We start from the raw sequence: 24,536 nt of genomic DNA, 5'->3' as shown, positions 1-24,536 counted from the left end.
TTAGAAAGGTCATATGTGAGGAGGTGTGAACTATGATGAATATTGATGTGTTTCACACTTGAGGAGACAAAGGACTCCTCCCCTGGGCCTATCAATGAGGAATGTGACAGAAAGAGAATGAATGTGAGGAGACTTATTGATCAAAATCAAGATTTAAGTTAAAAGAAGTAATCTGACTATACATTTTCTTTACATAAAGACTTTACTTAATTTTAGACCTACACTACCATTTAAAAGAAGTCTCTTCTGCTCACCAAGGCTGCATTTATTTGATCCAAAATACAGTAAAAACAGTGATATTGTAAATAGTTTTCTATTTGAATATATTGTAAAATGCAATTTGTGATCAAAGCTGAATTTTCAGCATCATTACTGCAGTCTTCAGTGTCACATGATCCATCAGAAATCATTATAATAAACATTATAAATCATTTAACCTGAACACATATTTGCAAGCACAAGCTTCATTGATGATGAGGCAGCATAAACACTAGTTAAAATATAATTTTATACCATATTATATACTTCAGCCGAAACAGCATTTAAATGTAACAAAATCTTGCCTATTATGACACATTTCAAATTTCAATACTCTGAATCCTGGCTGGCAAGTCTGGAAACAGTCCCACTAGTAAAATACTATATGCACATGTTTATATAAAATAGCATGTCAACTAATAGTCCCGCTCTTCTTCTGAGGAAAATGTTAACTCTTCATCACTATCCAGGAGCTTTCTCGTGAATGAACTTTGTTTTTAAGACACTGTCGGGGGCGTTTACCATTTGCATTGATCATCTCAGCACATTACGGAATGAATAGCGCGCTCTGCCCGTAGGTGTGATCACATTAGGGATAATTAGCTGAGCCAGGAGAAAATGTACATCGCTTTGTTTCATACAGATTACACTGCAGGAGAATATTTGTTTTAAATTTGAATTGTTTTATTTAAAAGTAGACATTTTATACTTTTTTTAGACATATGTTTCATGTTTGTGCAATAAGTATTCGCAGAGTTTCAGTTCATTTTTTGAAGTGTTTCAGAAATATGCTCGTGAACATAGAGACTGCTGAAAGCTCACCCTTTTTATTTTCTTTATTTTACAAAAGCACATGGTTTTGTTGTTATTGTGAGTGTACACAAATAAACCTAGACACTTTATAGTCTCAAATGATGTCTTACATTTATCTGTATGCCCCAAAATGATGGAGAATTTTATGTTGTTTCCGCTGTAATGATGAAAAAATCCAACAGGACACGCCGGCGTGTCCGTCAACCCCAGAGGGTTAAATGGGTTACAACACCACATTTTGAAGGTTCAATGGGGTACACCAAATATTTTTATGAAAATATCAGTTAAAACGTGAATTAATAACTTTTTAACATGCTGGGAAAAATCCCTACAAGCATATTTAAACAGCCTCTGAACATGGACCTTAAAATTATTTTCCACAACCTTTGGTATTTTTTAAATATTTTAAAACATAAAAGAAAGGTTTTAACACTGATAACACCAATGACATGAAATCAAGGTAAAACAATCTTTTTAAATAATTTATTATAACATTATTTTGATTTTTTGCACACTTGTTTGGCCTTGCACTAATGCTTGTATTAATATAAGTACAAAATAAACACGTAAATAACTTTAAATGGCATAGAAGTGGTGTACCAGACTGAAAGGGACAATGATTGTTTTCATATTTTAAAATATATTTTCTAAAAAATTTGCAAAACAGTGTCAAGCCATTTCAAATCATTAAAGGTTAGGTTATAGAATGATACCTTTTATTAAAAATGTTTTTTTCGCTATTTGAAAGTTTTTTCATGACTAAAAAAAGTCAAAGGACATGTTTGTCATCATAACTTGATATTGACCCAAATGTCATCAGAAATACCTACTTTGTGAGATGCAAAGCTTTCTCTACACGAGGGGGTGCTAGACAGCTCGCAAAACTGAATCCTCCATCGATCTACTTTCAAATCTCAGAACGTTTTACATCTCATCAAATTTTTTTACTCTGGAGAGTCATTTTTTATTACAACTTAGAGTTGCAAGGACTTAAACTTGTTAAACCCACCACAGCAGTATCTATATAATATATATTTTTTAAATCCTCCAGTAACAATTGATTGTGTTTGGCCCATTCTGAACAGCGCTGCCAAAAGTAACAGGTGCCATGTAACAGCGCCATCCATGCGCTGCCTAGCGTGGTCTTGTGGTCTGTCGTCATGTTTTTCGGAAAATAAATGAATACATTTAATTTATTAAATGATTTAAGCAATGTATTTTATGATTTTCTATAATTCAAGAACTTTTTAAGCACCTCTTGGTAACAATTGCTATTTTCAAGGGTTTTCCAGGACTTCAATTTGAAAAAGCCAAAATCAAGTACTTCAAGCACCTTGTACAAACCCTGTCAAACCAGCCCGTCCGGCACCAACAATCATCTGATTATCTAATCAGTCAATCTTGTGACAGCAGTGCAGTGCATAAAATCACGCAGATACGGGTCAGGAGCTTCAGTTAATGTTTACATCAACCATCAGAATGAGGAAAAATCTGTATCTCAGTGATTTGGACTGTGGCATGATTGTTGGTGCCAGTTGGGCTGGCTTGAGTACTGATTTTCACACACAACAGTCTCTAGAATTTACTAAGAATGGTGCCAATAACAAAAATAAATCCAGTGAGTGGCAGTTCTGCAGATGGAAATGTCTTGTTGATGAGAGAGGTCAGCAGAGAATGGCCAGACTGGTTAGAAATGATAAAGTCTACGGTAACTCAGATAACCACTCTGTACAATTATGGTGAGAAGAATATCGGTTGCCGCTGTTTTGGCGGCACAAGGGGGACCTACACAGTATTAGACAGGTGGTTTTAATGTTGTGGCTGATCGGTGTGTATCTACAGTATATATGTATGTATATACAGTGCCTTGCAGAAGTATTCAGACCCCTGACCAATTATCTCATATTACTGATGTTTTATTTTAAATAGACATTGGTTTTATGTTGGGAAATATAAAAAAATAAATACAAAACTGAAATATCTTGCTTGCATAAGAATTCAAACCCTGTGCTGTGGCATCTACCAGGTTACACCGATGAAAGAAATTGCCCTAATGAGGACACAATTACTTTTACCATTGGCATCCACCTGTGAATCATTAAAGTTGCAATCACATTTTCTGGATAAAAAACCCATTGTTGAAGGATCATTGGTCAAGCTGTGAATCTGAAGGAAAATGAAGACCAAAGAGCATTCCACAGAAGTTAGAGATAAAGTAATAAAAATGGATAGATTAGGGAAAGGGTACATAATATCATGCAAATGTTTGGATATCCCTGTGAGCACAGTTGGATCAATAATCAGGAGGTGGAAGCTGCACCACACCACCCAGGCACTGCCAAGAAATGGCTGTCCCTCAAAACTCAGCGCTCTAACATAGAGGAGAACTTGTGAGAGAAGCCACAGAGAGGCCAACTATCACTTTGAAGGAACTAAAGAGTTCAGTCAACCATATCAAGAGCACAGCATAACGCTGGCCTGTATGGGAGAGTGGCAAGAACGAAGACGTTACTCAAAAAGTACCATCTGAAAGCACCTCTGGAGTTTGCCAGAAAGCATGTGAGTGACCTAGCTGCAATGTAGAAGAAGGTTATGTGGTCAGATGAGACCAAGATGGCCAAAACTCAAAGTGCAATATGTGGCGCAAACCAAACATTCCTATGCCTCAAGACACACAATCCCTACAGTGAAGTATGGTGGTGGCACCATCACGCTGTGGGGATGCTTCTCATCAGCAGGGACTGGGCATCTTGTTAGAATTGAAGGAAGAATGGATTAAGCAAAATATAGGGAAATACTGCAAGAGAACCCTTTTCAGTCTGCTAAAAAACTGAAGCTTGGGAGGAAATTCACCTTTCAGCATGACAATGATCCCAAGCACAAGGCCAAAGCAACATTGGAGTGGCTCAAGAACAAAAAGATAAATGTTTTACAGTGGCCCAGTCAAAGTCCTGATCTCAGTTCTATTGAGAATCTGTGGCACTATTTGAAAATTGCAGTCCACAAGCGTCACCCAACCAACCTGAACAACCTGGAGCAAATCTACCGAGAAGAATGAGCCAAAATCACTTTGTTACTGTGTGCAAAGCTGGTACATATGTACCCCAAAAGACATAAAGCAGTTATTGCAGCAAAAGGAGGCTTGACCAAATATTAATGTGTGGGGGTTGGATATTTATGCAAGCAAGATATTTAAGTTTTTCCCAAAAAACCATGTCAGCTTACAATAATTGATTTTGAGTTTCAGTGTTTCAATGAAATTTCACCATTTGTAATTCGGTAATATGAGAGAATTGGTCAGGGACTTGAATAATTTTGCAAGACACTGTGTGTATAAATATAGTTTTTTTCATACTAACTATAAATACTATTAATACTATTAATAATATAAATAGTTTACCAAAACATCAAAGATAAAATGTTTAATTAAAAACTAATGAAATACTGGACTTTTTTTTAAAAGCGGCATTACATAAGCCAGTTCAAGTTGGCTTCAAGCTCTAATCCAAGAACAGCCGTTTCTTACCTGTATCCTGAGTGCTCTGGAGAACATAGCGAACAGGAACAAGAGAGTTTTCAGTAGTTCTCACCTGCTCTGCTGTGTGCTGCTGAACGCAGCTGTAGATATGACTCAGTCCAGCTCTGGTGAGCACGTATGATGCCTGCTCATTGATTATAGTGTCCAAGTGAGCTTCAATCTACAGCATAAGGCCAATAACAACAATTAAGAAAGATAAATGAGACAGAATCAATAGCATCTCAAAACACAAGCTTATGACTTTATTAGATATTGCAATGTTATATCCCACTAACTTTTTGAACTGTTGCCTTCTGGCCGGCGCTACAGAGCTCTGAGCACCAGAACCATCAGGCACAAGGACAATTTTTTCCCTCAGGCTATTAGTCTCATGAACAGTTAAAACTGCCCAATTGTGCAATAATTACACACAATTCACAGCTTAGTCAATTATATTTATTAAACATATCCTACCTCTTCTGCATTACATTCCCTTGCACTGTTAATAACAGATTTGTATTTGTACATTCTTATAATATATATAAATATATTTTGTCTTATTGTGTGTATTTCTATATATACTTACTATATATTTTCTATTGGCTTTATTATTCTTATTAGTCTTATTATTATTATTATCTCTGTCTTGTTGCTGTATTGTTTGTGCACTGAAAGCTTATGTCACCTTTTATGTGTAAGCATACTTGGCAATAAAGCTCATACTGATTCTGATTCTGAATATGGAGGACGAAATGTAAAGAAAAGCACAGCATTGTCACAATTGTTTTAGGAAAAACAATATTAACAACCAATAATGCAGCAGTCTAACAATCACGATCCGATCAAATCCTGTTGAAAAAATAAAGTCCCATCCTACATTCTTTCCAGCTGAAAAGTCTGTTTCACTTAAATATGTCACATTACGGAAGTACACATTGCCTTTAAACCCTTTACACATTTTAGAGCACTGATACCTGACTCTAATAAAAATCTTGATCTCACTACAAAAATAAGGTTGGTCAGTTGGAGTAACCTACTGTTGTTATTACCCTTTATCATAGAATGAGCAATATACTCAGTTAAAATGTCAACACACCTGAAACTCAAGCATTTCTAAGCGTTTGTCGGTGAACTCAAAGAGAGCCAGTGTTGTCTTCATCATGTAGAGTGAGTTCACCATGTATGTAGCCATATCTGCTGTGCCCAGGTTGCTGGCCGACACAGTGCACAGCTGCAACAATGGGTCGAGGATACAGGACAACACCTAAAAATAAATGTACTGCATAAACAAATATGAACAGCGCTTTGTGTATTATTGGAACAATCTAATAGTGCATAATGGGTTCAGACCGAAGACATTCTTGTGCAAAAAAAAAGCCAGATGCAATTTTAAATGTTTTTAATTTTTAAATGTGGTTCTCCCATGCTAAAATAAAAAAAAAAAAAAAAACAGCAAGGTGCAGAGCAACAGTTCAAGATGTCCATCTGGGACAGGAAAAGTCCCGGTTCTCCCAATGGCCAGTATGCCCTAGACTGATTGAATGGGGTTTAACAATGTTTTCCTTTTTTGATTTAGGCATCCTGAAGTGTGCTTACAGCAGGAATGTTTAAAGAAAAAAAAATATCTTTCCTGGTGTTTTGAAAGGGAAAGAATGTATGAAAATTGGGAAAGAGCACTTGTGCTTATTATACATCGAATTCTGTTATGCCAGTCCTGAAACACTTGGCCATGGGGACAGAGGCCAAATTTAATCAAGCAATTATATAAAGAAGTAACCCTGAAGGTATTTACAGCAGAGGATGCCAGATAACCCATCTTCCCAAGCACAGAAAAATGTGCGAACATGGAAGAAATTGAGATCAAGCAGGGTTGCCACAACAGCCACAGCATTATTATGGTATGGTGTGGGGAGGGGAGGAGGGGAAACAGTGTGTGATGTTTATGAAAGTGTGATTTGTGAACACTTTAGCTTTTTATACATCAAATTCCATTATGCTTGTCACAAGACCCTTGGCTATGGGGACAGAGGCTGAATTCAATCAGGTAAATATAACAAGGGGTCACTCTGAATGTAGCAACAGCAGAGGACCATCGTCCCTAGCATTAGAACAGGGAAACGTGTAAACATGGGAGGAATTGAGAGAAAAGCAGGTTTGTCATAATGGCCCCAGCATTTATTATGGGGGGAACAGTATGTGACATTTAGGAGTGTGTGATTTGTGAACACTTGTTCTTATTATACATTGAATTCCATTATGCCTGTCCCAAGACCATTGGCTATGAGGACAGAGGCAGAATTCAATGGGGCAAGTATAAAAATGGGTCCCTCTGAATGTATTTACAACAGAGCACACCAGATAAACCATCTTCCCTAGAATTAGAATGGGAAAGAATGTGTGAACATGGGAAATAAATAAAAGAAAATGTATAACTTGCTCCCCAGCGTAAGTCGCAGGGGAAAACTGAGCCATAACCTACCTTTGATAGGCAAATTTTTATACCAATTGGCCTCCATTGGAGAATTTGTATTCCAATGTGCCTCCATTGGACAATTTGATAACAAATGGTCTGGCCTCCATAGGAGAATTGTGATACGTATTTGCCTCCATATAAAAAGTATGATCCAATGGTTTATATAGAGCCCGTGACGTGGATCCCTATGGGTGTTGCTTAAGCGCCATCAGCCAATAATTTGGCGTGATTTTATACAGGCTTCAAACCACATGAGACCACTGACTTAGTTCCAATTGCATCATTATGCACCGTTGATGTTTCCTTGAAAGGGAACATCTCCTTTTGTACTCCATGGAATTATTAATTGTGAAAGTTTTAGTAAAATGTTTCTAAATGTGTTTAGGCTATTTGTTGTTCATCACAAATACTGTAGTTTATTTTTTAGAAAGACTATGTACATTAGCCAAACAACAGTAATGTGGAGCCATCCATGGTCTGTCCTGTAATTATGACCTTATTATTACAAATGCCACAGTTAAAAAATGGAAGACCAATGGTAACATTTCTTGAAGGCAAATACCATTTTAAATGGTTAATGGGGTTAAAAGGGGTTCAAATCTGGACTTCTATGGACAAATGGAACAAATTTTGGACAAAGTTTTCCCCCTGTTCTATCCTTGTCCTGATCTAACTGGTCATGTTTGTCTATAGATATTCTAAGAGATTACTTAAAACATTAGGCCTGTGTTCTGCTGAATTTTACTGCTCATTTAACCTAGTTTTGTTTTTGTTGTTGTGGATGAATAATAACCATAACTGGCAACTTCATCTTTTCATTTTGTACATCAGGGGTACTACAATATTCTTGAAAATGTTGAATGATTTTTAGCTTTTGGTACACATCTTTGTTTTGAGTCGATGAAGGTGTACTTGAGCTATACTGATGCTGTCGTGGGTGTACTTACAGGTCTTTAAGAATAAAGTTGTGGCTACATCCACTTTGGGTTTTGTAACAAAAGGTTTAAATTCACCTGGGCAAAGTCAGCTTGACGGGCATCAAGAGGCAGAACTGAGGAATCATGGGAGGCCAAAACATCTCTGAGGAGTGACAGAGTCTTAGTGAGAGAGGCAGTGGGACCCAGATCAGGAGGAGGAAGCTCTACCTGATAGAGAGAATGAATACGTCATAGGGTCAGTCACAATGATGCAGCATTACACACAAGGAAAAGTTTTCCTTTACAGATGCCATTGTAGAAATCCGCAGTGAGTCACGATTAATTTACTCAGCGAGTGAAAGTGTCCAATTGCAGGGAATTATTGAGATAAAGCATATAAAATTTGGCTGGTCATTTGATCTCAACATGCGGCACTCTTGAATGTGCTGCCAGCAACATATGTAGAATAAAGCAGCTTTCACTCTAATGACTGATCATTGTAAACATTTTTTAGGTCTGTCGATTTAATGTGTTAATTTAATATGAATAATTACATGAAAAAAATGAGTAATTGCATAAAAAATTAGGCAATTACTCATTCCCCTGACCTGTATGTATTCCGTATTAATCCGTATTCAATTCCGTAATAAGGAATGTTCTACTATCGTAGCAATTCAAGCTTGATTGGTACCACCTTGATGCAGTAGGGGGCAGTCAGCTCCAGCTGTTCGTACAGACATCATGTCTTATCAAACCAACAAGAGCAAAAGGCAGCACAGACATGCTTTTGCGCTCAAAGACAGCTATACTGAGCTAGGATCTTGAGACACATTTTTCAAAGTTTCAAACACAGTGCTTATGAAAAGAGGCGAGACGCTAGTGAGAAGAAATGACTCAACTCACTTTACTAAACTCATTTGTATTGCCACACAAGTGAAATGATGTCCAGACACTGCAGACATACTTGTAAACAATGTACAATATAACACTATACAGAATAACAATATAACAATATAACACTATACAAAATAACAATACACAGATGTTTACACAGTTTGCATGTTAACAATACACATTAAACAATATACAAACTGAACAGTGGCAGCTGCTCTGAATTGAATTAAGTACAGTATACATAGTATACATAATGTGCAGTGATATGTGGCATATGCAGTACTATTCTGTTACCATTAATTCTCAGATGTGCTTGAAAGGGTAGATATGAATTAATAATAGATGTGATAAATATATACATATTGAGTCCAGTGAAATCCAGTGTATTTATTGTTAAGGTCCTAGGCCCTAGGGTATAGTGTTGTTAGCAGTTCAGCAGTTTGATGGCCTGAGGGAAAAATCTGTCCCACGGCCTGCTGTTGCAGGCTCTGATGCTGCGGTACCATCTGCCAGATGGTAGCAGTGAGAGTAGTCTGTGGCTTGGATGGCTGGAGTCTCTGATGATCCTCCATGCTTTCCTTACACATCGCCTGGTATAGATGTCCTGGAGGGAGGGACACTCACCACCAATGATGTGTTGGGATGTTTGTGCTACTCTCTGCAGCGCTTTGTGTTTGAGAGCAGTACTGTTCCCATTCCAGACGGTGATTCAGCCAGTCAGAATGCTCTCCACAGTGAAAGTGTAGAACGATCTGAGGATGTTGTGACTCATCCCAAACTTCCTCAGTCGTCTCAGGAAGAAGAGCCGCTGGTACGCCTTCTTCATGACAGCCTCTGTGTGGACGGACCATGTGAAGTCATCAGAAATGTGAACTCTGAAGAATTTGAAGCTGCAGACCCTCTCCACTGGTGCTCCGTCAATAATGATGGGGCGGTGTTCTTTGTCCAGTCTCCTGTAGTCCATCACAAGCTCCTTGGTCTTGTTAATGTTGAGAGAGAGGTTGTTCTCCTGGCATTAGTGTGTTAGGGAATGCACCTCCTCTCTGTAAGCATCTCGTTGCCATCTGCGAATGGCCTACCACCGTCGTGACATCTGCAAACTTGACAATGATGTTGGAGCTGTGTGTGGCCACGCAGTCGTGGGTGTGAAGAGAGTACAGGAGTGGGCTGAGAACGCAGCCCTGCGAAGCTCCGGTGTTGAGGGTCAGTGGAGTAGAGATGCTGCTGCCCATTCTGACCACCTGGCGTCTGCCTGATAGGAAGTCCAGGATCTAACTGCCCAGCGAGCGTTTCAAGTCCAGGTGTTGAATGCTGAACTATAGTACTGCATTGTCACATGTGATCCTTTTGTCCAGGTGGGAGAGAGCAGTAAGAAAAGTGAAAGCCATTGCATCATCAGTGGAACAGATGCCACGGTAAGCAAACTGTAATGGATCCATAGAGGCAGGCAGCAAAGAGCATATGTGATCTCTGATTAGTCTCTCAAAGCATTTGTTGATTATGGGAGTCAGAGCAACAGGGCGACAGTCATTCAAGCAGGTGATTTTAGTTTGCTTCAGTACAGACACAATGGTGGACATTTTGAAGCATGTGGGAACTGTAGACATGGAGAGGGAGAGGTTGAGACCACTAGTTGGACCACGCATGTTCTGAGGACGCAACCCGGGATGCGTTCGGACCTGCTGCCTTTCAAATGTTCACGTTTGAGAGATCGGGTTAAATCTGCTACAGAGATGAAGTAGCAAGTGAAGTAACCTCTGCTGTGTCGGTCGTGGGATCTCTCTCCATGAGGGCGTGTTGTTTACCTCAAAGTGAGCGTAGAAGGTGTTAAGCTTGTCCGGAAGAAAGGCGTGGTGTTTTTTTGGGAGTGTCTATTCTGTTTTATGTCCGTGATGTTACTGATTCCCTACCACAATCTTCTCGTGTCGCTGGTGTTAAATTGTAACTCCACTTTGTCCATGTACTGATGTTTTGCTGCTCTAATGGTTTTACAGAGGGAATAACTGGCTTGTTTTTGCTCCTCCTAGTTCCAGGTCTGCGCATTTAGTGCTGCACGGACATTGCCGTTAATCCACGGTTTTCTATTGGAGTAGACCCATATTGTTTTGGTTGGCACCACGTCTTCTATGCACTTCCTGATGAAACACGTTACAGAATCTGCGTAGACCTCGATGTCATCATCTGAGGTGAACCGAAAAACATCTCCCAGTCCATGCGATCAAAACAATCCTTTAGCATAGAATCCGAATGGTCCGACCAGCACTGGATAGTTCTGAGAGCGGGTGATTTCTGTTTCAGATTCTGCCTGTAAGCGGGCAGATCAGAACAGAACAGTGGTTCAATTTGCCGAACGGTGCACGATTTCCTGTCTGCTTATGTTAACGTGCAGTTCCTTGAGACAATATTGTAAGGTATTCCAGATCAGGGGAGCAAAAGGACTTCATAGAGTGCACATTCTTTTGGTTGCACCAAGTGTTGTTGATCAGGAAACATACACCTCCTCCTCTACTTTTCCCTGAAAGATCTTTAGCTCTGTCCGCACGGTGAACCCAGTGGGCATGATAGCCGAGTCTGGAATCTCCGTTGACATCCAGGTCTCTGTGATTATGCAGCAGTCCCAGAGACCTTGATGTTTAATTTAGTTTTCTTGGGGTTATACAATTTGACAGCCCAAACTAACCTTACCATACCTTGAAAGGGGTCTGATATTTTATACAAATGTTAGAGTTATCTGGCAGTAGAATGACCCAGCTGCCTTTTTCCATAAATGATAGTGAATAGTGATCACAGCTGTCTATGGTCCTCATGCACTTTCATTGTATGAAAAGATCAGTTTGGACATTCTGCTAAATGTCACTTTTTGTGTTCCGCTGAAGAAAGTCATTCAGGTTTGGAATGACATGAGGATAAGTAAATGATGACATCTCCCTTTGATCTTAATTTAATAAATGATTATGGATACAAAAACATATGATCATTTCTGAGCAGTTTCAGACAGAGGAGGGATCCTGTTCATTTCAATAACATCTTCTCTTTTAAATCCACCTGCTAACGTTAAGTTTAAAGAGCCGTATTTACCCTTGTAACTCATGATCAAGACACTCAGAATCAAGGCAAACGTGTCTGACAGTGAGACTGACACCTCTCATAACAGACTAATAAACACCCTGCTAGGCGAGCGATATCCTGCTGCCTCTAATAGGGCTCATTAGCTCTGACTTGTGTTCCTGGCACTGGGCTGTGTTAGTGAGCGAGACGTTACGTCCTAAGCCAAAGGTGAATTGATTAGCACACTTCTAAGGCGATAATTCTCTCAGAAGTGTGGAGCGGAGGCCAGCTTGTTCTGGCTATTGATCCACTTGTCGATGAAGTGTTTTTTCAAAGTAACCTGTGCGTGTTCAGGGATATTTTGGGGCTAATTTACAATCCCTGGTGTGAGAATGCTGTTTTTCAGCCTAGTGATAAAACACAAGGAAACAAACTAGCTGATGAGGGACATTTCCATTAGAAGGTGTTGTGTTGACTTCAAGAAAGTGAGAATCTGAATGGCTGCAAAGTATATGAATTGTGCCATACACCTCGGTGGCCGGGGGAGAGGACGTCGTAAGCGGTGTGCGAGAAAGCGGAAGCGCGGCTCGATGGGCTCGCCTCGTTTCATGCCGACAGAAATACAGCTCTCTGCGGTAAGACTCGCGGTGGTGGCTTGTGTGTTTACATCAACACGGAATGGTGCAAGAACTCTATGCTAGTCTCTAGTTACTGTTCATCGCTGTTGGAGCTTGTGACTGTTAGATGCAGACCTTTTTATCTACCACGGGAATTCACCACTGTTTGCATAACCGAGTTTACATTCCCCAGCGCTAACGCTAAGGAAGCGCTCTGTGAACTGTATGGGGCTATGAGCTGAACTGCAGAACGCTCACCCCGACGGACTGTTTATTGTCGCCGGAGATTTAAACCATGCAAATCTCAAGACAGTGCTCCCTAAATTCCATCAGTATGTGGACTTTGCAACGAGAGGGGCGAACACGCTTGATCTTGTTTACACAAACATCCCAGGCGTGCACGGTGGAGCCCCGCCCCCACCTCGGCTACTCAGACCACATCTCTGTTATGTTAATTCCAGCATACAGACCGCTCGTCAGACGCACAAAACCGCTTCAGAAGCAGGTGAAAACCTGGCCAGCAGGAGCCATCTCTGCTCTTCAGGACTGTTTTGAGTGTACTGACTGGCACATGTTCAGGGAGGCTGCAACATATGGCGATTCTACCAACTTGGAGGAATACACAGCATCAGTGACCAGCTACATCAGCAAGTGCATTGATGATGTCACTTTCTCCAAGACCATCACCACACGCTCCAACCAGAAGCCGTGGATGACTGCGGAGGTGCGCACACTGCTGAGGTCCCGAGACTCCGCCTTCAGAGCAGGCGATAAGGCAGCCCTAAGAACAGCTAGGGCCAAACTGTCATGGGTAATCAGAGAGGCAAAGCGTGCACACGCCTAGAGAATCCACAGTCACTTCCAGGACAGCGGTGACACGCGGCGCATGTGGCAGGGCATCCAGGCCATCACCAACTACAGGACAACATCAGTTGCCTGTGACAAAGATGCCTCCCTTCCAGATGCGCTGAACGACTTCTACGCTTGGTTTGAAGTGCAGAACGACGTGATGGCGAGGAAGTCCACCCCTCCTCCCAACGACCAGGTGCTCTGTCTTACCACGGCAGATGTGAGGAAAACTCTACGTAGAGTCAACCCACGGAAGGCTGCTGGACCAGACAACATTCCTGGCAGAGTGCTCAGAGGATGTGCAGACCAGCTAGCAGATGTTCTTACCGACATCTTCAACATCTCTCTGAGCAGCGCCGTCGTTCCAACGTGCTTCAAGGCCACCACCATCATCCCCATGCCAAAGAAGTCTTCAGTGTCCTGCCTCAACGACTACCGTCCCGTCGCACTTACACCCATCATCATGAAGTGCTTCGAGAGGCTCGTCATGAGGCAGATTAAGACCCAGCTGCCCCCCTCACTAGACCCACTGCAGTTTGCGTGATCGTTCAAACCGTTCAACGGACGATGCCATCACCACAACCCTCCATCTGGCCCTCACCCACCTAGACAATAAGGACTCATACGTTCGAATGCTGTTCATAGATTTCAGCTCAGCATTCAACACAATCATTCCCCAGCACCTGATTGGAAAGCTGAACCTGCTGGGCCTGGACACCTCCCTCTGCAACTGGATCCTGGACTTCCTGACTGGGAGACCTCAGTCAGTCCGGATCGGGAACAGCATCTCCACCACCACCACACTGAGCACTGGGGCCCCCAGGGCTGTGTGCTCAGTCCACTGCTGTTCACTCTGCTGACTCACGACTGTGCAGCAATGCACAGCTCGAATCACATCATCAAGTTCGCCGATGACACGACCGTGGTGGGTCTCATCAGCAAGAACGACGAGTCAGCATACAGAGAGGAGGTGCAGCGGCTGACGAACTGGTGTAGAGCCAACAACCTGTCCCTGAATGTCGACAAAACAAAAGAGATGGTTGTTGACTTTAGGAGAGCACAAGGTGAACACACTCCGCTGAACATCGACGGCTCCTCTGTGGAGATCGTCAAAAGCACCAAATTCCTTGGTGTTCACTTGGCGGAGAGCCTCACCTGGTCCCTCAACACCAGTTCTATCACCAAGAAAGCCCAGCAGCGTCTCTACTTTCTTCGAAGGCTGAGGAAAGCACATCTCCCAACCCCCATCCTCACTACATTCTATAGAGGGACTATTGAGAGCATCCTGAGCAGCTGCATCACTGCCTGGTTTGGGACTTGCACCGTTTCGGACCGCAAAGCCCTGCAGAGGATAGTGAGGACAGCTGAGAAGATCATTGGGGTCTCTCTTCCCTCCATCAAAGACATTTACAAAAAACACTGTATCCGCAAAGCAACCAGCATTGTGGACGACCCCACATACCCCTCACACAAACTCTTTACCCTCCTGCTGTCTGGCAAGAGGTACCGAAGCATTCGGGCCCTCACGGCCAGACTTTGTAACAGCTTTTTCCCCCAAGCCATCAGACTCCTCAATACTCAGAGACTGGTTTGACACACACGTGTCCTGAGTTGCACTTTAATTACTGTCACTTTATAACTGTCTGCTACCTCAATAACTGCTATGTGCATAAAACATTATCTCAAAGTATGTTATGTTTACATTTTTAGAAACTGTCATCTTTTTGCACTACTGAGTACTGGTCGGCGCTGCACTGTCTATTGTCCTGTTCATTGTCAGAAATTTGTTGTACTGTCCTGTACTTTTTGCACATGTTTGCACGTGCACTTTATATAGGTATATGTAGGTTTTTTTATATAGGTATTTTATTTCGTTGTGTTGTCTCTTGTGGTCCTGTGTTGGTCCTTTGTTGTTTTTATGTAGCACCATGGTCCTGGAGGAACGTTGTCTCGTTTTGCTGTGTACTGTACTAACTGTATATGGTTGAAACGACAATAAAAACCACTTGACTTGACTTGACTTGACTTGTAGCTCTAAAAATCATATAAAGAAAACATGAAAGTAATCCATTTGACGCCCGTGTTTAAATCCATGCCATCAGAAGTGATATAATAGGTGTGGGTGAGAGACAGAACAATATTTATGTCCTTGTTTACTCTAAATCTCAACTTTCACTTTCAGATGTGCAAGTGAAAGTGGAGATTTAGAGGAAAAAAAGGACTAAACTTTAATCTGTTTCTCTCCCCCACCTATTATATCGCTTCTGACGATATAGGTTTAAACATTGGAGTCGTATGGATTACTTCTATGTTTCCTTTATGTGAATTTTGGAGCTACAAAAGTCTGTGGCTCTGTTGGTAGAGCGGGTCGGCCACTAATCGCAGGGTTGGTGGTTCGAATCCCAGCCCAAAAGACTCCACATGCCGAAGTGTCCTTGGGCAAAACACTGAATCCAAAGTTGCTCCCCATGGCAGGCTAGCACCTTGCATGGCAGCTCTGCCAGCATTAGTGTATGAACGTGCGTGTGAATGGGTGAATGAGTCACAGTGTAAAGTACTTTGAATACCGTTAAGGTTAAAAAGGCGCTATATAAGTGCAGACCGGTTACTTCACAATAAGAGCTTCCCTTTTGCCCATCGGTAAATGGTCATATGCAATCTTAAACAGTCACTTGTTCAACTGCTTATGATATATCCAGCACAGAGGTATCCATATGCATGAATACATTTTTTAATGTCTGTGTAAAGAGATTAATGGTAAAGGAGGCGGCGAGAACCGGCTTAACATTATAAATAATATTTAATTAAATAAAAAGACACACACAAACACATACAGGTGTTGGACAGCTGCCCATAAATCTCTCTCTCTCTCTTGCACTGAAGTTTCCAGTCAGCCTTTATTCCTCTCTGAGGCTTGATTAGCCTGATTAAGGGCCGGGTGTGTAGCATCATGACCCGGCCCTGCCCTGCCCTCCGCCCTATCGCAGTGTGAAACTTAACAGAATGGACATACAGAGCTGAGATATTCTTCTAAAAATCTTTGTTTTCTGCTGAAGAAAGTCATAAACATCTGGGATGGCATGAAGGTGAGTAAATGATGACATAATTTTATTTTACTTTAAGCACTGAACATGAATACAATTTATGTAAGACTGTACTTATAATGACTATGAAATATTATTATATGTCAAGTACTCACTTTATCCATGAGGCGACTGGCGTGGAGACTGAGACTGTTGAAGAACATCTTCTTACTGAGCATGTGCATCTCATCCATGGTCATCAACAGAGAGGACACACTGGTACCCATGATTCCACTGCGAAAACCACAGACACATGCATTCAGTAAAAAAGAGGAGCATCTTGAAACATTGAATGCGAAGGCCAAAACTGGATTTATGTTTTGTTTTTGTTTGAATTCTATACTGTTATGGCTGCTAAACAAAATTTTACATTTCTGGAGCCAAGTAAAAAAACAACACCATGAAAAATAACTGATAACATTTGCCCTTCTGTCAAGTGTAGTGTGACATTAAGACAATAAACTCATTATAAAGGCTATTCACTAAGCTGTGGTTTTTGTACCTGATGGTGTGATGGTAGAACTTGAGAATATTGGAGAGTTTATACAGAAGAACAGCACCTGGCTCAGCAACAATCACCTGTTCAATACGTACCTGATGAAGGGATAAAAAAAACGCAAATCAACAAAACAATTTTGAGGTCCACTTATGCAAGTCAGTGTGAGCATGCTGAAATAAGAATTTTTCAAATATGAAACTGTGGCAGGGCGGAGGGCGGGGCCGGGTCGTGATCATACACACCTGGTCCCTTAACAGGCTAATCAAGCCTCCGAGACGGATAAAGGTCGACTGCGGAGGATTGTGCGAGAGAGAGAGAGAGAGAGAGAGATAGTTTACGGACATCCGCAGTCCGACCTTTATCCTTCTAGGAGGCTTGATTAGCCTGATAAGGGACCGGGTGTGTATGATCACGACCCGGCACCGCCCTCCGCCCTGCCACAGATACATAGGCCTTAGGAGAGTGAAAAACTGCTAAGGGGCCAGCACACTCATGGCGAAGAGCTTTTTCATTATTTGTTCAGAGCCAAAAAAAGATTCAAAACAGCTGAGCAACGGCATGCTGTTTGCGAACATTCAGGTACTGGTCACACCGCTGGGGGAGGCGTTCAGAGGAGCATTTAAATATGAGGATGCTCAAGACTACATGTCAAACCTTAACTATGTGACATATAATCGTGTTATCAATTACTTCATGACTCATTCTATGAGTCAAATGTATACAAGATCAGTAAAAGAAGCTGTTTTAACCACTCGATGATGATTTAAAGTAATATATATGCAGTAGATAATGTGTAATTTGTAATGTTTACCTTTTGCATTCATGGCGCTAATGTGCTAACAAGCTATCAGCGGCCATAAAATGTGCCGATTACACTCTGTTACTGAACTTTGTTGACACTGATACTCCTGCAAAGATGGGTGTATAAAAGAGTGTTAATGGGTGGAATACAATTATTAAAAGAGAGGCCTATCTTCCTCTGGGCAGATGTGTAAATGGCTTTTGGCTGCAGACAGCACAAGTTAAGCAGCATGTAAAACAACAGTGTGAATGGGTACTTAAATATATTTAAGTACATTTTATTTCTTATGTAGACTAATTAAAAAAAAAAATTATAATAATTCTTAAGTCACACATACCGATGACATAGACCAATAGAAGTAAGTAGACGTTTAGCAGCAATTAAGAAGTTTTCCTGAAAGTTTGCACTGACGAGCTGTTACGAACCAATGAAACAAACTAAAACACCTTTGATTTGGCAAGATTTGCATGAAGTGTACATGGGCCTTATGAAATAACTTTTAACCATTCTGACTTCATGAGCTCTTTAAATACAAGTCTTCTTTCTTTTTATTTAGTCCATTTCGCCACATTTGTAGATCAGAGTACTCGAGAACACAGGAAATGATGGAATGGGATTAAGAAATGACACAGACTTGAACTTGAGTTACCCGCATGATTCCGCGGTTCAACTTGTGTAATGGCATGATATCAGTTGATATTCTGAAAGTTTATGTGGCAGTCAGTGGTCATTATTTCCACATCAATCTCACCTTGAGTGGTCTGCACACTCCTTCGGTGATGTGGCCAACTACTTCCTGCATGTTTTCTTCAACCCCTGCACAAACACAACATGACAATTTAACAACCGAACAAGTACATTCAGGAAGTGAGATTTACGGGTCAATGAAGTGACACTATTAAGTTATACAAAAATATATTTTTAACTGCAATTCACACAAAACCATTCCTTAAATACACCTCTATTACGCTGAAACTGTTTTAGATTTTATTTCAGTCATTTTGATCAGGGCTGTCAGTACTTGGACCGTAATATGGAATATTCCTTCCTACCACTGGTGTAATTCAAGATTAAATTTCCACCTTTTTCAGCAGGGGGCAGTAAGCGATCCTCCAGCTGTATAAGCAACAAGCAGCTGTGCAGATAACAAACCACACTCAGGCTTGTTTGACACTAACGACTGCACAAGCTGAGAATGCGTTCTTATGTTCAAAAGCAGCTGGACGGAAAGCAATTCCGAATGCAGGGACTTCTAGATTTCAAACTACATTTAACTTGACACGGCAACTTAAATACCCAGTGTTTATGACACAATGCAACCAAAGTGAGACTCTCCAAAAGTATCCGTATGACGCACGTCCTTTGAAAAACCCTTATAATAAATCTCCGAGAGATTGACAAGTTCAATTGCAAAATTGATTGCTGTGGATGGTCAGCCACTGAATACGGGAGGCAGATTCTGCAAATTTAAAAAAATTAATTAAAGGATAAAAATGTAAACCTGATTAACCATTTCATTATTAAAAAGTGTCTGCAAAATATGTGCCAAAATTTTAAATAAAAAGCAGCAACTATCGGGGATCAAGCAGCATAAGGCCTTTAAGTGCATGTGTCACGATGTTCAAGCATTATTCAGATAGATTGTAAGCACCTAAAATATAGCTTAAGCAATATAATTGTAATTGTTTTTTTTTTATTTATTTTAATATGATATTTATGCTGGTTTGGTCAGCATGAATAAAAATAGCAAGCAGCAATTAAAGGGCCAAGCAAACCATCAGCATGTAAGGAAATATGATTGGACATTTCTGATGATGATTTTGAGAAAAGCTGTAAAAAATTTAATAAATAGAAATGTATATACCAAACATTTCATGATAACTTTTGACCAATAGGTGGCATGTTCACCGAATTTGTGTGGTGCTGTCAGGGTTTGATGCCAATGAGACACACAAAATTCCATGTCATCACAGCAAAGCATCACCAAGAAACAGCCTCTGATGCTTTTTGGCATCTTGCCATCTAATTCAATGAAGTACTGTTAATGAACCATTTAGCCTATCAAAAATATTTTGATTACTTTTTGTTAACTCACCAAAACGGAGAAATGAGCAGCGTGTCATCTAAAGATTAAGCCGCTGTCTTCCACCGGCTGCTCATGGGCACGAACCGCATGAAACAATAGTCGCCATCTTTTAATCACTGTCGCTATGGTTACAACTATTAGAATGTGACTTCGGTTGTTCGTTCATACAGACAGCATTTGAACTGCTAATGTATGCTGTTGTATGAATGGGACATTTCAAGACTCACACCTGTACGATAATACGGTTGATAATCCCAAACACTGACTGTGTGAACGTAGCCTTTTAGTAGCGTGTAAAGGCGGTTATACACAGTATACGGAGGCACCTCTGCTAGTCATGCTCATTCAAAAGAACTAGTTTGCATCTATCACAGAACCCACTGCAATAGATAAAATTTTATATATTTGTGTGTGTGTCATTGGCTAAGATCTGTTCATGGTTAAAATGTTTTATGGAGAAATAACACATTTTATGGGTATAGAAAAGTAATCGGGGAAGAAGTAACAACAATGAATTTTCTAGGGTTAGATGGATGCTAACAGATTTGAATGACATAAAGGCGAACTCAGCAGCATCCGTCCATATTTATCTATGGTTTGTGGTGTGAACACAGCAGCATAAAGCAATAAGCGTTATCTTAAGTTACAAAGCTACATTTTTTGGTGTCTATTGCTGACCAACATTGCTGACAGGTGCTGCGTTTACAGGCTTTTTACCAATGTGTCATTTCGATGGCAATTAAAAGGTTAAATATTACAGGGGAGTTTATAGTAAGTAGATAAAACATTCAGCATTAATATTTTGATATTTATTTTTTTCCCAGCATGGGAATGCACACTCTGTAAAAAGTGAGTGAGTACTGGTATCAGGTTACATCTGCACAAAGCGCTTCTTTGTCAAACATAACCTTCTCATATGCAGATCTAAAACAAATAATTAACTTGAGAAGACAAGGAAATAACTTTGATGATAAATGCATGGGAAATTCTTATGTTATACCCATGCCAAATTGATTACATTTTGCATGTTACCTCAGAATGTTCTTTTGAGCATGCATACTAAGTTTTAAGTATAAAATATGTGCTCACAAAATATGGGTCAATTAGAGGTACTGATGGATTCACAGAAATATAAATTTTTTTTTATCCTATACAGTTTTGGTGTTAATTCAACTGCTTGAATTTAGTATATAGGATTTTATTAATTTATAGTGCCACCTAGCATAAAACATTTTTAAAATCTTGGCCTGTTACCTCAGAGTGTACTCTTGTCTATGTGTACAATGTTTTATTTGAAAATTGCTCAAGATATAGGATAATTAGTCATTATAGGCCACGCCCCTAAACAAGTTTGCTTATATCTTCAGAATGATTTGAAGTATCAAAATTCTTTTGATAATTTATTGTCAGGAGGGTCTGTACATGATGTATACCACGTTTTGTGCGAATTGGGCAAACGGCCTAGGATGAGTTTGAAAAGTAGTTTTTTGAATAAATCAAAATCGTAGAAAACACTTATTGTGGAAATATTAATTCAAGTGACCATATGATTTGGGGACACTGGTGGATTCAGAGAAGATACAAATTGAGTTATTAGCAAAAGGGCAAATTAACAAATTAAAAATCCACCGTGTGGCCGATTGACACCTTGCTTGTGTACAGTCATTTCCATAATCTTTGCCAATTCACAATACGAGTTATAAGGTGCTGAAAATTTATATTTATTTTTAATTGATTCATTGATAATTTTTTTTATATATTTTTTAAGAATATGTTAGCACTTTAACCAAAGTAATTTTAACTGTGTCGCTCAAATGGCTGTTAAGTAATGTCAGTTTTTTTGTTGTAGCACCCCCTAGGGGCAGAATTGTATTAAACTTTCCTGACATCTAAACATCCTGTTGACTATGTAAACCGGGTTTGGTTACATTTGGAGTTTGCTTTGAGCAGATATAGATCAATTACTCAAATTACAATGTTAATATATTCGGAACGTTTGTACGTATCGAAAATCTTTTGCAAATGTTTTGTCAGTGTTCGAAAAATTCGTTTTTTCAAAAAATGTTCAATGAAAATATCAGCTGAGGACATGTGAGGCGTCTATTTCTCAAACTAGAGACTCTGATGTACTTATCCTCTTGTTTAGTTGTACATCTGGTCTTCCACATATCTTTCTGTCCTTGTTAGAGCCAGTTGTCCTTTGTCTTTGAAGACTGTAGAGTATACATTTGTATGAAATCTTCAGTTTTTTGGCGGTTTCAAGCATTGTATAGCCTTCATTCCTCAAAACAATTATTGACTGATGAGTTTCTAGAGAAAGCTGTTTCTTTCTTGCCATTTTTGACCTAATATTGACCTTAAGACATGCCAGTCTATTGCATACTGTGGCAACTCAAAAACAAACAAAGACAATGTTAAGCTTCATTTAACTAATCAAACAGCTTTCAACTGTGTTTGATATAATGGCAAGTGATTTTCTAGCACCAAATTTAGTAATTTAGCATGATTACTCAAGGATAAGGTGTTGGATTGATGGCTGCTGGAAATGAGGTCTGTCTAGATTTGATCAAAATTAACTTTTTTCAAATAGTGATGAGCGGTTTTAACATCAGTAATGTCCTGAAAATACTTTGATCAGTTGAATGCCACTTTGTTGAACTAAAGTACCAATTTTCTTCCAAAACAGCAAAATCTGTACATTATTTCAAACTTCTGGCTGACAGTGCAGCTGCAAGAGACAATTATGAGGGTCCAAGCATTTAAGGCAATAAATATGCAACAGATATTATATATTAATTAGACAGTCTGTTAACACCAAAACATGCTAAAGAGCCTTGATTTTCAGAAACATGGTAGCACTGAGATTTTTTTACATTTCTGACTGTTATAGCGCCACCAAGAGGCATAGGTGCGCAATTATTTATATGTCCTCATATTGACCTCGTACATAAGTGTAAAACATTTGGTGATAATATCTCATTCCATTTATTAGTTATAATCATTTAAGTTAAAGGGGCCACTCCCACCTAGCACGTTTTAGCATAACGTTCCAAGGATGAATCGAAAGTTCGAATTCATTTTGATAATTATTGATATTGGGAATGTCTCTGCACTTGTTTGGTTCCTATCGGGTGAATGGCCTACGAGAAGTTAGAATTTTTTTTTAATAATCTCAAATATTTAATGAACGATTTGATTGACAACAAATGTTCTTGAGACAAAGTTGTTCAGAAAGAGGACATGTATCATATGATATGAATAATGCGTGTCTCTGTGAAACACAGTGGCATATACAACCATTTACTTGCATTTTAAACATGATAGCGCCTTCTGGAGCCAAATATTTTCCAATTTTGCAAAGGCCAAGAGACAAATAGGCGTGCCAAGTTTCATTCCAATCAGCCTTACTTAACCCTATATAAAAGCTGCTGAATGTTGATTGGTTGATAGCGGCCATGTTTGTCAAGATATGCGACTGTCCTCATAGACCTTGATGTCACCTTGGACAAAGAGACTGCATGCAAAATTTCCAAGTCAATCGGACAAACAGTACCACAGTTAAAGCCATGTTTAGATTTTTATTATAATAGCACCACCAAGAGGCAGACGCGTGCAATTTTGTGTGTGTGTGTGTGTGTGTGTCCTCAGAATGACTCCATAAATAAGAGTACCAAATTTGGTGATATCTAATTCCGTTATAACCATTTTAGTAAACGTGGCCATTCCTACTACATCCGTTTTGGCATACCGTTTGACAATGAATGAACATTTCAAAATTTCTTTGATAACTTTTCATATTGGGAATCTACAGAATCTTTGTGCACTGGTTTAGTTCTGATCGGGCGAACGACCAAAGACTAGATCTTTTTAAAACAATTTAAAACAATAAAAAATTGCGGGAAAACAAGGGGGCAGAGCCAAAATTGGACAGAGCTTAATGAGATAATTTTTTTGTGCTCACTATAGCACCACCTATGGGCCGATAAGCCTGATTCCATGCGTATGGCTAGCCAGCCGAAGTACTACCATCCCTGAAAGTTTCAAGTCTCTAGGCCTTACTGTTTGGTCTGCACAGTCAGTTTTAGGGCAGAATAATAATAATAATAATAACAAAAACAATAGGATTTCAACCCCTAATTAAATTATTTGATTTTCATTTAATTTTTCACTATAACAATGCATCATCCGTCAATTAAAAAATAAACATTTTATTAAATTAAATTGAATAGGCAAATGTGAATAAGAAATCGCAAATACATTTTTTCTAAAGCATTTTCTTAATATTCACACAATAATAGTGATAGAATTTCAGTTAAAATGCAAAGTTCAGATTGAATTTTATTTTAAATTTATCTTTTATTTTTCAATTTCAATTTTCATTTTCATGTTTCATCATGTCAATTCTATGTTAATGAGTGGGTGGTGCTCAAGAAAGGATACTTTGCTTCTCACACTAGGGGGCGCAGAGAGGTTGCAAGGGAGATGGTCATTTTATGTGTCCTCCTGTGAAGCCGAAAATCCTTGATACAGTGCTTTTCGGGCTGTGACATCAAGTTCATATTTCAAAATACCAACCAAGCATTACAGAAAAAATGCAGTAATGATTAATGTTTTGCCAGCCAGCTGAATAAATGAACATAGCGTTGGAATCACACTAATAAATATGTGCATCATGCTTGC

The 24,536-nt window shown here is 39.7% G+C and overlaps 1 protein-coding gene across 1 annotated transcript in view; it reads right to left on the bottom strand.

Annotated features, from left to right (window-relative positions):
- Positions 1–24,536, bottom strand: part of LOC127631479 (conserved oligomeric Golgi complex subunit 6-like) — a 109,606-nt gene that overhangs the window by 17,969 nt on the left and 67,101 nt on the right. Inside the window, exons 11-16 of the mRNA XM_052109610.1 lie at positions 18,522–18,586; positions 16,972–17,063; positions 16,586–16,703; positions 8,075–8,206; positions 5,685–5,852; positions 4,662–4,769 (exon numbers count right to left, since the gene is read on the bottom strand). Coding sequence (XP_051965570.1) covers positions 4,662–4,769; positions 5,685–5,852; positions 8,075–8,206; positions 16,586–16,703; positions 16,972–17,063; positions 18,522–18,586 — 683 coding nt within the window. The remainder of the gene's footprint in view (positions 1–4,661; positions 4,770–5,684; positions 5,853–8,074; positions 8,207–16,585; positions 16,704–16,971; positions 17,064–18,521; positions 18,587–24,536) is intronic.

This window comes from Xyrauchen texanus, chromosome 38 (genome assembly GCF_025860055.1).
Source record: "Xyrauchen texanus isolate HMW12.3.18 chromosome 38, RBS_HiC_50CHRs, whole genome shotgun sequence".
NCBI lineage: Eukaryota > Metazoa > Chordata > Actinopteri > Cypriniformes > Catostomidae > Xyrauchen > Xyrauchen texanus.
This window is presented reverse-complemented; position numbering and strand designations above follow the sequence as displayed.